An 11,992-nucleotide genomic window follows, 5' to 3' on the forward strand; every position below is an offset into this window, starting at 1 on the left:
TTCCTATTGCTTTCCTCTGGCTAAGGCCCCTGATGAGATGCTCTACTCCTGCTATTATATGCCTGATATCTTAGTGTTGCAGCACCCAGACAGCCACCCTAAGCTGCTCTAAACCCAGCTGGGATGTGTCATGGGGCTCTACCCTAAGCCAAAATAATCACTTTAGTTTAAGCTAAAGCTACCACCACTAACAACAACTTGCCTAAAAGCAACATTTTTTGCTATGAATCTGATTCTTAGAATTTTACTGAGGTTGTAACTGTGATTAAGAGCCAGTAGTCTTAGGTTGAGAGAAGAAATGACTCCTTTGTTTCTCTTTCTCCATGGGGCAGCAGAGTCTATACTGGGGAAGAGGATATTAAACTTATGATTCTAAGTAGTTTAACCAAGTAAGGACAGATTTAGTTCAGTTTCTGGATCAATCATTTATGACGTGCCTGCTGTGTGAAAGGCAATGTTCTATCATGGATATTTGCCCCTCTTGGAGTAAAGGAAGCTTATGTTCAAGTAGTGCCTCTGATACAAACTATCTCTTTGGCCATGAGCAAGTCACTTAAATTGTCAAAGACTCCTAATTTGCTAGAGTACATTGGTGTTTGGAATTTCTGTGCTTAGAAGTTACTGTATCTGAAGTTCCCCATACCAATGACATCACAAGTCTGGACAAGAAAGGAGAGGAAAGAAGAGGAAGCTACAATACACTGTATATTGAGGATGCAAAGATAAGATGTTATTTACTCTATGCCCTTAGTGAACTTAAATCCTACACTTACCCAATATCTAAACTTTAGGTCTGGGATTCTGGAGTTACCTAGAAGCATTTAGGTACAGTAGAAAGGGGCCTGGATCTGGGTTCAGAGGGCTTGGCTTCAAAGCCTTATGAAACTTCTTACTACATATGTAACTTGGGCAAATGATATCCTCTGGGTTTTAGTGATCTCATCTGTAAGATGAAGAGTCTAGACTAGACAACATCTAAAGTCCCTTTCAGCTCTAAATCCTATGATCATGGGAACAAAGGAGAACTGATCAAGGAAAAGTTTATTTATAGAATCAGATTTCTGATAATTATCATATTTTTATCACTGAATGCCTTTCTTTTTTTTTCTCCTTCCTTCCAACCTTCTCTTCCCTTTCCATCTATATTCAAAAGGATCACCAAACCATTTCCTGTTAAAGGTATATGCGCCCCTTTCCTTCTTTAAATCATCCTCCAGATGAAATGCCAGTTATCAGTGTTGGTTTAAATGTCCCATTTGAATGATTTGGGGAGATACATTGTTCTACATTTCAGCAGTGCTGAAGTCTTTGTACCTACAAACTAAATTCCTGGCAACCCAGAAGGCTTGAATCACATAGCCAGGAGAAGCCTCAAGGCCCTTTACCCAATATCAAGTTAGTTCTCTGTCCTCCTTGGTTTTTCTCTCCCTGGAATGTTAGAGTAATTGACTCCATAGCCCCTTCAGAATGATTCCAGCACATTCTGAAGGGGATTCATTCTAGGGGAAACCAGAACAGTAATTCCATTCCCCCTCTCCTCTTTCATGGAATGGACTAGGTTCCCTGCAACTTGTTGGCCACACAAAGCAACATCCTTCTGAAAGACATTACACTGAGTGGGGCTTCTGCAGCCTGCTGCTGGAAGCCAGATGGGGGTTTGATTATTTTTATTGAATCCATTCCTGATTTCACCACATACATATATACATATATACATACATAAATACATACATACATATGTATATGGTGAAATGAAATGAATGAATGAACTGAAATTCACATGAGGATTTGACAGGTGTTTTAAGGAATGTGTGTGGAGGGGGTGATAATAGTACGTAAGTGCCTCCTTTCCTGGAACCTTCCTGCCAAACTTTCAGCAGTAGGAGCTGGAGACTTTTAGCTAATGGGTTCCTAAAGGCTGAACTTTCATTTGGAGAAATGTGTCCTCCAGTGTCCAGTTATTAAAGATGTTATGTGCCTATGTGTTTGGGTCATGGTTGTGGCAGTATAGGTAACACTGGGATGTTGATTTTATTTTTGTCCCCTTTCCTGATTCAGAGAACAGTAGTAGTGACCAGAGGCAAGCCTGTAAGAAACACGAACTCTATGTCAGCTTCCGAGATCTGGGATGGCAGGTAAGCCCATCGCCCTCAAGGCTGAGTGATCATGGGTCCACAGGTAACATTTCTGGGACCTCTATAGAGGGGAGTCATATCATCTCTACACTGTAATTGTATGGGTTAGACCCCTTGGCTTCAGCCTATGCTATGGATGGGTTGCCACCTTTCTTGACTGATATGAATGTGGCCATGGGGAAAAACACTGAGTCTGTGCTCCACTTGAGAGAAGTGGCTTCTGTTCACAGGAGTGAGAAGTGTTATCTTTTGCAAGAGGAGGTCTTTCTGAATCAAGAGGGTTGCTGGCCTCATATAATGGCAGAACCAATGCTGAGTACATCAAGTAACCATTGTTTATGAGGGACTGATAAAGATATCAAGGAAAAAATAAATTGTGGTCTCTGCCTTCCAGGAGCTTCTAATACAGTGATGGCGAACCCATGGCATGGATGCCAAAGATGGTACACAGAGCATTCTCTCTGGGCATGTGGCCATCCTCCTTGCCTCCAGAGTTTGTTACTGGAAAGGCAGAGAGACTTGAGTGGAGCTGCTCCCCTCCCCCTCTCCACTGTGCCTGAGGACATTTTTTCACATCCCCTGCCCCTTTGCCCAACAGCCCAGTGGGAGTGCACAGGGGTAAGGTGGACAGCTCATAGGCAGTAGAGCTGGAGGGGAGCAGAGTGCTTGGGCCACTCCTTCTCCCTCTCTCCACTTGATGAGGACATTCCCCACTTCACCCACCCCTCCACCCAGCAGCCCAATGGAGGACTTTCTCCCTCCCCTGTGTGGGGTAAGGGGGTGAGGGGGACACAGCACTTAGTCTGGGGTCTGGGGTGGGGGCAGGGCCTGGCACTCCATCTCTAAAGGGTTCACCATCACTGTTCTAATCTAATGGGGGAGTCATATGAAATATGAGCAAAATTAGTCAATAGAAACATGTAACCCATCATAGCACATTGGCTTCCCTAGAGCTGTCATCATATTCTCTGCTTTAAGGAGATGTTCATGATGTAACAGGATATCAGAGAAGGTCATGATAAGGAATATTTGGAAATTTCCTCTTTTGAGAAAGGACCAAGACTTCACTGAATTCCATATTATAGTGCACATTAGTCCACCACTTAGCAGTCCTGCTTGTAGATTAGTGCAGGAGAGAGGTTCCTAGAATGGTGGAAGCCAAGTGAGGGTGACATAGCATTCTGATTGAAGAAACAACTTGAATGACATTCTGTGTCTAGCCCAGACCTTCTTTGATTTTCTCATTACTCAGCATCTGTTTCTCACTGATATAGAATGACACAGTATGATGCCCTTGGAATTCATCTTCCCAATTAGATCACTAGAGGCAAGAAGCAGTGTCTCCTGCTCTTGCATTAAGACTAGCAAATGGAAGGTACATATCATTGTGATGTTTCATTCTGTCTTCACCTTCCCTATGAGTTATTAAACAAATTCTTCATGACATATCTCTGTTTTCTCCAGGACTGGATCATTGCCCCTGAAGGTTATGCAGCCTACTATTGTGAAGGAGAATGTGCTTTTCCCTTGAATTCTTACATGAATGCCACAAACCATGCTATTGTTCAGACACTGGTAGGTTTTCCATCATCATAAGCTTGCTTGCTATTGGAACTCCATTCCCGAGTAAGCCCAATTGGTTGAAAATCAGCCTGCAATTTTGTACTAGATGGATAGACTGTCTTGCCTCTTATTTTGAAGTAATAAAGAGCCTGTTCTTTGAGGAAATGCAGGGTTGTATTTAGAGTAAAAATCAGCATGAGGTTAATTGTTCTTTGTTGTAGGTATTAAGAGGGAACTAAATTTGACTCTTTGAAGGTGACCATCTGCTGGTCTAGATTTTCAGTGAAAGATCAAATTGATGGCCATGTCCTTGTCAAAGTACTGCAATGATTCTGCTCTCAATGCCGTGGCCATGTAGCCATGCTGGCCTTGGAGCTTCTTGGCTTTGAAGGTTTAAAAGGAAGTGATAAATGGCCACACTCCATCTTTGCCTCTAGAGACTGGGGTCTTTGTTTTGACTAAGCCAGTGGAGAGATGTCTGAACAGCATTCATTCATTCAACAAACATTCATTTGGTATTGTAAGATTTAAATTAATATCAATAACTTCAAGTATTATGTTTTATAAGATTTATTAGTAATCACTTAAAGTAGAAGAAATAAAAAATAGAAGTACAAAGCTTAAGTATGACCACATGAGTAAACTTTCCTGCCAAACTCTCCCCACCAGCCTCCATAGCCATGTTCCAAGAAAAAGAGAGAGAGGGGCAGGGTTACACCAGAACATATCCTCCCTATGTTAGCATGTAGCATAAACACATAAATAGGATGCTGGGTAAGAGAATCCTGAGGAGCAAATTCTATCCATACTGTATCTACTGGATTCAGATCACTATGTGAAACAACAGGAAGAGACAGAGTTTTGGTAATACTGTGAGTTCTTACATGCTTGGAATTACAGTTTACGAAAAACATAAAACAATCACAAATGAATAATATAATATCAAGAAGAAATATTATAGTCTACACTGTTACATATGATAGAAAGCTTAGTATGATAGAAAGGACCTTGGATTTAAAGTCAGGGGACTTGGATTTGTATTCTGGCTCTGCAATTTACTATTTTTAATTAGTCATTTAAACTTCTCTCAGTTTTAATTTCTTCCTCTGTAAAATAAAAGATTCATATTTGAACATCTCTAAGGTTCTTTGCAGCTCTAGATTTAATTCTATAACACCCTATCTAATAAATAATAAACATATTTATCTCATATATTAGAATATTCAAATTATATGTCAGAGAGGAGGAAGAGTGGAGGAATAGGTCATCAGAAATGAATAGACTGAGGGGCAGCTAAGTATCTCAAGTTGAGGAGTTAGAATATTGGAGAAATTTTTAGCTCCTTAGCATGAAAACAAGAGTTGAGATACAGAGGGAGACTGTGAATCAGTCAATGAACTCATTGAGAAAGGAAGAAAAATGTCTTAGGGCCTGGTAGATTATGGTCACCAGGAAATGAATTAGGTGATAAATGTGGATATCATAAACCTCAAAGGAGAGAAGAAAGCAGAAGTTCTAAAGGAGAGGGGATAGGAGAGTGAGTCAGCGTTGAACCTAGAGTTCACAGAGGGGAGTAATCGGAGATAAGGTCAGAAAGGTATAGTGGTACAAGATCTTGGAAAGTCTTAAATCCCAGGCAAAGAAACTTTAACCGTACTGGGAAGGCAGTGAGGAGCCACTAAGGAGCTGCTGGATTAGATAGAAGAATTATTCTTCTGGCTTTATTTGGAGGATGTATTGGAAGGGTAGAGAGTAGATCTGGGAAAATTCCTTAGCAGACTAATGCAATACTTTTGGAAGGCAATTTTCAAGTTAGGGGAAGAGAGAACCCATTGTTCCACGTGAGTGGGTGGGTTAGAGCTGGGGGAAGGGGATGGAAAGGCTTCAAGTTCAATTACAGAGATTGTGTCAGTGGGCAGCATCTACTGGGAAACTTGGGTTCTGAGTGGTATTCTGAGTAGCCCGCATCAGGAGATAGGGAGAGTGTGCCCAGGCTCGTGTCCAGCCTGAGCTGGTTAGCTCTGTTGGAGTTGCTGAGATTCACTGATACAAAAGTTATACAATACTGAGTGCTTATTGCATACTTAGCCTCATACTAGGAGCACAGGATGCTGAAGAACATCTCCAGGAGTTTAATCTAGCTGGAGAGATATTACAGACACATGAAACAATTAGCAAGGAATACAAAAAATGTTATATGATTTAAGTTTTGAGTCATGAGGCTTAGAGAAGGGGATGAAAATCAACCCAACAGACATTTATTAAGCACTTCTAGTATGCAAAATACTAAGATAGGCACAGGGAAGGATATAAAATTAAAGCACCATCCTTGACCTTGTTGAGCTAATAGTCCCATAAAGGGATTGATACATATACAAATTGCATGTATTATTGTCATTTCTATTTTAGTTAAAGTGCATGAGAGATACAAACTAACTATGTGTGGTCTGAGGAAACAATGACTTTATGACATTGTGGGGAAGAGGTGGGGGGACCAGTAGAAAACTTCATGAGAGAAGTAGCAGTTGGAATGAACTTGAAAGTATATGTAGGAATTCAATAGGTGTAAGGATTAAAGGAGAAGGACTTCCCTATAGAGGGAACAGTATTAGGGCAACCAGGTAGCACAGTGGATAGAGTGCCAGATCTGGAATCAGGAGGACCCAAGGTCAAATCTGGCCTCATATACTTCCCAGCTACGTCTTATCTGGACAGATCACTTAACCCCAATTGCCTAGCCTTTACTGCTTTTCTGTCTTAGAATTGATATTAAGACGAAGGTAAGGGTTTCAAAATTATATTTTAAAAAATATAAAGGGAATAGTATCAACAAAGACAGGAAAGTTTAGGTTGTGTTTAAGAGACAGTGAGTCTGGGGGCAGCTGAGTAGCTCAGTGGATGGAGAGCCAGGCCTAGAGATGGGAGGTCCTACGTTCAAATGTGACCTCAGACACGTCCTAGCTGTGTGACCCTGGGCAAGTCACTTAGCCTCTTTCAGTTTCAGTTTCCACATCTGTAAAATAGGAAAACTAATAGCACTTACCTCCCAGGATTGTTGTAAGGATCAAATGAGAACATTTATGTAACGTATTTTGCAAACCTCATAGCACTACAAAAATGTTAGCTCTATTATTCAGGGCCCAGGCCAAGTCTTATCTTTTCCAGGATGTTGCCTAGCCCTTACCACTCTTCTGCCTTGGAAAAAATACATAGTATTGATTCTAAGACAGAAGGTAAAGGTTTTTAGAGAGAGAGAGAGAGAGAGAGAGAGAGAGAGAGAGAGAGTCAGAGAGAGAGAGAGAGAGACAGAGAGAGAGACAGAGAGACAGAGAGACAGAGAGAGAGAGACAGAGAGAGAGAGAGAGAGAGAGAGAGAGAGAGAGAGAGAGAGAGAGAGAGAGAGATAGTGAGTGGTCTAATATGACCATGGCATAGAATATTTACAAGGGAATCATTTGAAGTAAGGTTGGAAAAGTTTATGAGAGTCCCGAATGCCAAACTAAGCAGCTTGAATTATTTCCCCTGCTTAAAAGTCTCCAACGAATACCTGTCATCTACAGAGTAAAGTCATGCCCAGATCTGTGCAGTGTTAGATCATTCAGACAGTGATGTAGAAAGATGAATTTGAAAGCAGTGAGGGTAGAAGAAGGAAGTTGATGAGACAGTCCAGATTGGTGGTCTTATAACCTCTAATAGAATTTTGGCAGTCAAAACAGAGATGTATGAAAAAGATTCCTGAGGTAGAAGATATGTGACTTGTTATTAACTGAATGAAAAGTAAAATAGAGGGGCGGCGGTAATACATTGGGTAGATTGCCTCATCTAGAGTTAGGGGGACCTGGGTTCAAATTTGGCCTCAGACACTTTCTACCAGTGTGACCCTGGGTAAATCACTCAACCAGTATTACCTAAACCTTTTTGCTTTTCTGTCTTAGAATTGATACTGACAGAAGATAAGGGTTTTAAAAAAAAAAGGCAAGCTAGGAGGATGAGTCAAAGACAACATGAAGGTTTCAAATAAAGGACAATAGTGGTGAAGGGTAACTTCCTGGAAAAGATAAGATTTGGCCTGGGCCCTGAATAATAAATAGAGCTAACATTTTTGTAGTGCTATGAGGTTTGCAAAATGCGTTACATAAATGTTTTCATTTGATCCTTACAACAATCCTGGGAGGGAAGTGCTATTAGTTTTCCTATTTTACAGATGTGGAAACTGAAACTGAAAGAGGTTAAGTGACTTGCCCAGGGTCACACAGCTAGTAAGTGTCTGAGGCAGGGCTAGACTTGGGTTTTTCTGATTCCAGTGTTCTGTCTGCTATTAGGGAATGTATTCTGTAGGGAAAGAGTGGAAGCAGGAAAAAATATGTTCTATTCTTGGAAGATCAGTTTGTGGTCCTTATTTGATAGCACCAGGAATTATTTGAATAATTACAATGAGATGTGATTATGAAGGGTTTTCAAAGACAATCTGAAGAATTCAGTTTTGATGGGGTAGGAAAATGGGAGCCATTGAATGTTTTTGACCAGAGGAGCAATGTGATAAAAGTGGAATTTAGATAAAATTTGTGAGAGTGGTAAATACTCATCACTCAAGATTTCCTAAGTATCTAGCATAGTCCCTTACACATATTAAAGTGTTCAGTCAGTGTTTGCTGAATTCTCCAAATGACCACTTGTTGCTAAAATTGAAATGTGGTTCAAATTTTTTTTTAATACCGTACTAATTCACTTACTGCATTGACAGCTTCTTGCCCTTCTTTCTCCATCCTAAGCCTATCCTTGTCATTGGTCTAAAGGAGTAGCCAAATTGGGGAGAGTAAATAAGTCAATATAAATCCACTTCTACTGCTAAAATCCCCAAACTAATAATAAATCTGTTTAAAGCCTATGGAAGAAGAGGAGTTGTTTTTTTTTTCTACCTCACCAGGTAGAAAATGTTTGTGGACAAGGCTTTGGTAGTAAATGAACAAGCAGGACTCTTTTTTTTTTAACCCTTGCCTTCCATCTTAGAATCAATACTATATATTGGTTCTAAGGCAGAAGAGTAGTAAGGGCTAGGCAATGGGGGTTAAGTGATTTGCCCAGGGTCTCACAGCTAGGAAGTGTCTGAGACCAAATTTGAACCCAGGACCTCCCATCTCTAGGCTGGTTCTCTATCCACTGAGCCATCTAGCTGCCTCCACAAGTAGAACTCTTTATGGTTTATGTGCCACTTCTTTAGAACTTCATTCTCAAAGAGTTATAGTTGTAAGGGACCCAGACGATCATCTAGTATAACTTCTCATCCAGTATAGTCACCCATTACAATAATCTTGATCTTTAACCAGACTGGGCTTGAACATTTTCAGTGTCCAGGGGGTTACTGCCTTACAAATTATCCTGTTCCTTTTTTCTACAACTTGAAAAGGTTATTTCTCCTAATGAACTGAAAGCTGCCCCTTTGCAAAAGTTCTACCTGTTGGTTCTAGTTCTGACTTCTGGGGTTTTAGCAATATTAGACATCTAGATATATTAAGCAGCTTTTATCTCTCCCCCCCTGCCCCTTAGTCTTCTCCTGAAGAGGCCCAGAATATCTTTGGTTTCTTCAATCATTTCTCACATTGAATGATTGTCAGACCTTTTAGTTGTCCCATTTTCCTTCCTATGGATATTTTCCCATTTGTAAATTTAATGTAGGACTCAGAATTCTAATCTCAGGACTCCAGATGTGGGTCAGATCAGAAGGAGATATGGCTTTCTTGTTCTAGCTGCTCTCCAAAAATGGATATCCCATGTTATTCAATGCAGAAGTCCAGGGTTTAAAAAATAAAAGCCTCCCCCTGTTTTATGTGTAAATGATGCCTGTAGGAGAAAAGAATCAAGAATGCTTCTAAGAAGAGACCATCTTACCCTTCTTTTTCTTTCTCTTCCTTTCTAGGTTCATTTTATAAATCCAGAGACTGTGCCAAAACCTTGTTGTGCTCCGACCCAACTCAATGCCATCTCCGTCCTCTACTTTGATGATAGCTCCAATGTCATTCTAAAAAAATACAGGAACATGGTCGTCCGGGCCTGTGGTTGCCATTAGGCTTTTATCAGTTTAGCCTCGGGTTTCATATCTTCTTGTGCTGCAGAAGAAACTCTGTTGTGGATCATTTGGCAAAGAGCTGGGGCCTTCCACAACACGTCCTTTTGAGAGGAACCACACTATGCTGCCATTTTCAAGGGTGTGGTGTATGTCTTGTGTGTGTGTGTGTGTGTGTGTGTGTGTGTGTGCATGTGTGTAAAAGGTGTAGGGATGATTGAGCAAAATCTTAAGGGCAAGTTGGCACAAGACAAACAAAGCGGTCTTACTGAAAATCTGGCCACAGCAATTGGCTTCTGAGTCTCAACCCAAAGATGACTCACTCTCCAGGGGTAATTATGAACGCCCCTTCATCGAGGCCACCCAGCAGGGTAGGGGTGTGTGTGTCTGTGTGTGTGTCTTTGTGTGTGTGTGCGGGTGTGCACGTCTATATGTGCTTAGTAAGAATGACTTGGAAGTTCCTGTAATAAAAGTCATAATAAAACGAATGAATGAAAAATGGTTAGGATGTTAGATACATTTCCTAAACAATTTATCCCAATTCCCTTATTTACCCCAACTTCATAAACAGAAGCTGTGGCTGGGTATCGGAGGACCCTGAAATCCCGGGAAGGTCTTGACATTTGGCTCACAAGAACAGAAAGCACGCATGGGTTTACTCACTCAAAATACAAGTGGGTATAAGGGGGAAATGAATTTCCACTCTGGGGGATGTGTTGACATTGATTGGAGAAGGAAAAATCCAAAGTAAATAAACTCCAAAGGACGTGTTCACTTTCTGAATTTGTGTTGTGTGTGCCAGAGATTAAATAGGCATGTTAAATACCAGCAGTAATCTGATTTGCTATTGTGGGGGGGAAATTGTTTAAGTCTGAAATCAAGAGGGGCCAGGGAGATAAGTGGCAAATCACTTCTGTGATTCGGAACTTTGGGGGATACACCCAATGTTTGAACTCAAAAATCAGCTCTGAGAAGCCACTGCCAGGTCCCCATATCAGTGGCCTCTGAGCTCCCTTTTTGAGATTTAGAAAATTGTTTCTGAATCTGGAGTCTAGTGAAGGTCCTTGTGAGAGGCAACTTCCATTATGTATGTAAATTACCCAAACATGAGGTTCCATTGACACACATTGGGAGCCCATCTCAGCAAAGGATTTGCTTTGAAAATGTCTGGGATATTTGAATATATTTAGTTCATGCTTAAAATGATTTCCAGCCTGTAAACTAGACACAAGGTTAACCTGCCAGGCTGAGTAACAAAGGAGAATAAGGGCCTCTCCTTTGCAGGTGAGGGTGTAGTGTACCCATCAAACATGGCTTTGTGAGTGTGGTATGCCATCCTGAAATCAGAAATTCAAGGCCATGGTTTCGTCAGTCTTTGCCTGTCTCTTCTGATTAGTTTCTTGATGTTAAGGGACTGGGGTGGTGGGGAGGAAAAACTCAGTGCCTTTTTAACCTTCAAAGTGATGGTTCAAATCTGTACCACGTGCCTTATTAAAATTGTTTTGAGCCAAACTTGCAAAATATTAAGAATTTATCCGGTGGTTCTTATATCTCTCGTAATGAGAACAAAGGACAAGTTTATCTCAGATCGAGTCATATGGGGACACTGAAAAATAAATACTTATTTCAAGGTTGAACAAACTTTTGTTCATCCCTCAGCTAAGTTGGCTTCCAGGAATATCGGGCTTCCAGTCGCCTGCTGCTTCCCAGTAGGTCAGGCTGAGATGCTCCATCAATTGTGGGCAGGATATTCTGTTCAGGCTTGGCTGAGGACTTTAGGGTCACAGTGTGTGTTGGCTTTAGGCATAAGTGGCCCCACAGTCAGTACTGTCTCAATCCTTTACCCAGCCCAGGTTTCTGTGGCTGCTGGGTTAGCTTACTTGTTTGTTTGTACATTTTAAGTGTAAATAGTTGTCACAACAGAAAAATTATTTATTTCCATCCCAGTTTCCTCTTTAATCACTTGTTCAGGAAAATGATTTTCATCTCTTTAAACACTTTTTTGTTTCCTTATTTAAGAAAATATTTATTTTAACAGTTGGACAGATATGTACACTTCTGTTTTTTTCTCTCCTTCCAATAGAGCAGTCCTTAGAGAAATTTTGTACAAAAATAGAAAAATAAAGCATTTTGACTTTTTACTGCAAAGAAGCTTGATTTGTGATCATTTCCCCCTAAACCTGGCCTTTGGACTTAGGAGGTAGGTGATATATAGAGGAGAATGGTTCCA

The 11,992-nt window shown here is 40.8% G+C and overlaps 1 protein-coding gene across 1 annotated transcript in view; it reads left to right on the top strand.

Moving 5' to 3' along the window:
• BMP7 (bone morphogenetic protein 7) overlaps positions 1-10,541 on the top strand; it is a 101,606-nt gene extending 91,065 nt beyond the window's left edge. Inside the window, exons 5-7 of the mRNA XM_016428304.2 lie at positions 2,059-2,135; positions 3,600-3,710; positions 9,616-10,541. Of these exons, the coding sequence (XP_016283790.1) occupies positions 2,059-2,135; positions 3,600-3,710; positions 9,616-9,765 (338 nt within the window). The 3' untranslated portion in view covers positions 9,766-10,541. The remainder of the gene's footprint in view (positions 1-2,058; positions 2,136-3,599; positions 3,711-9,615) is intronic.
• Positions 10,542-11,992: the final 1,451 nt, after the last annotated feature.

The sequence above is a fragment of the Monodelphis domestica genome, chromosome 1, assembly GCF_027887165.1.
Source record: "Monodelphis domestica isolate mMonDom1 chromosome 1, mMonDom1.pri, whole genome shotgun sequence".
NCBI classification, from domain to species: domain Eukaryota; kingdom Metazoa; phylum Chordata; class Mammalia; order Didelphimorphia; family Didelphidae; genus Monodelphis; species Monodelphis domestica.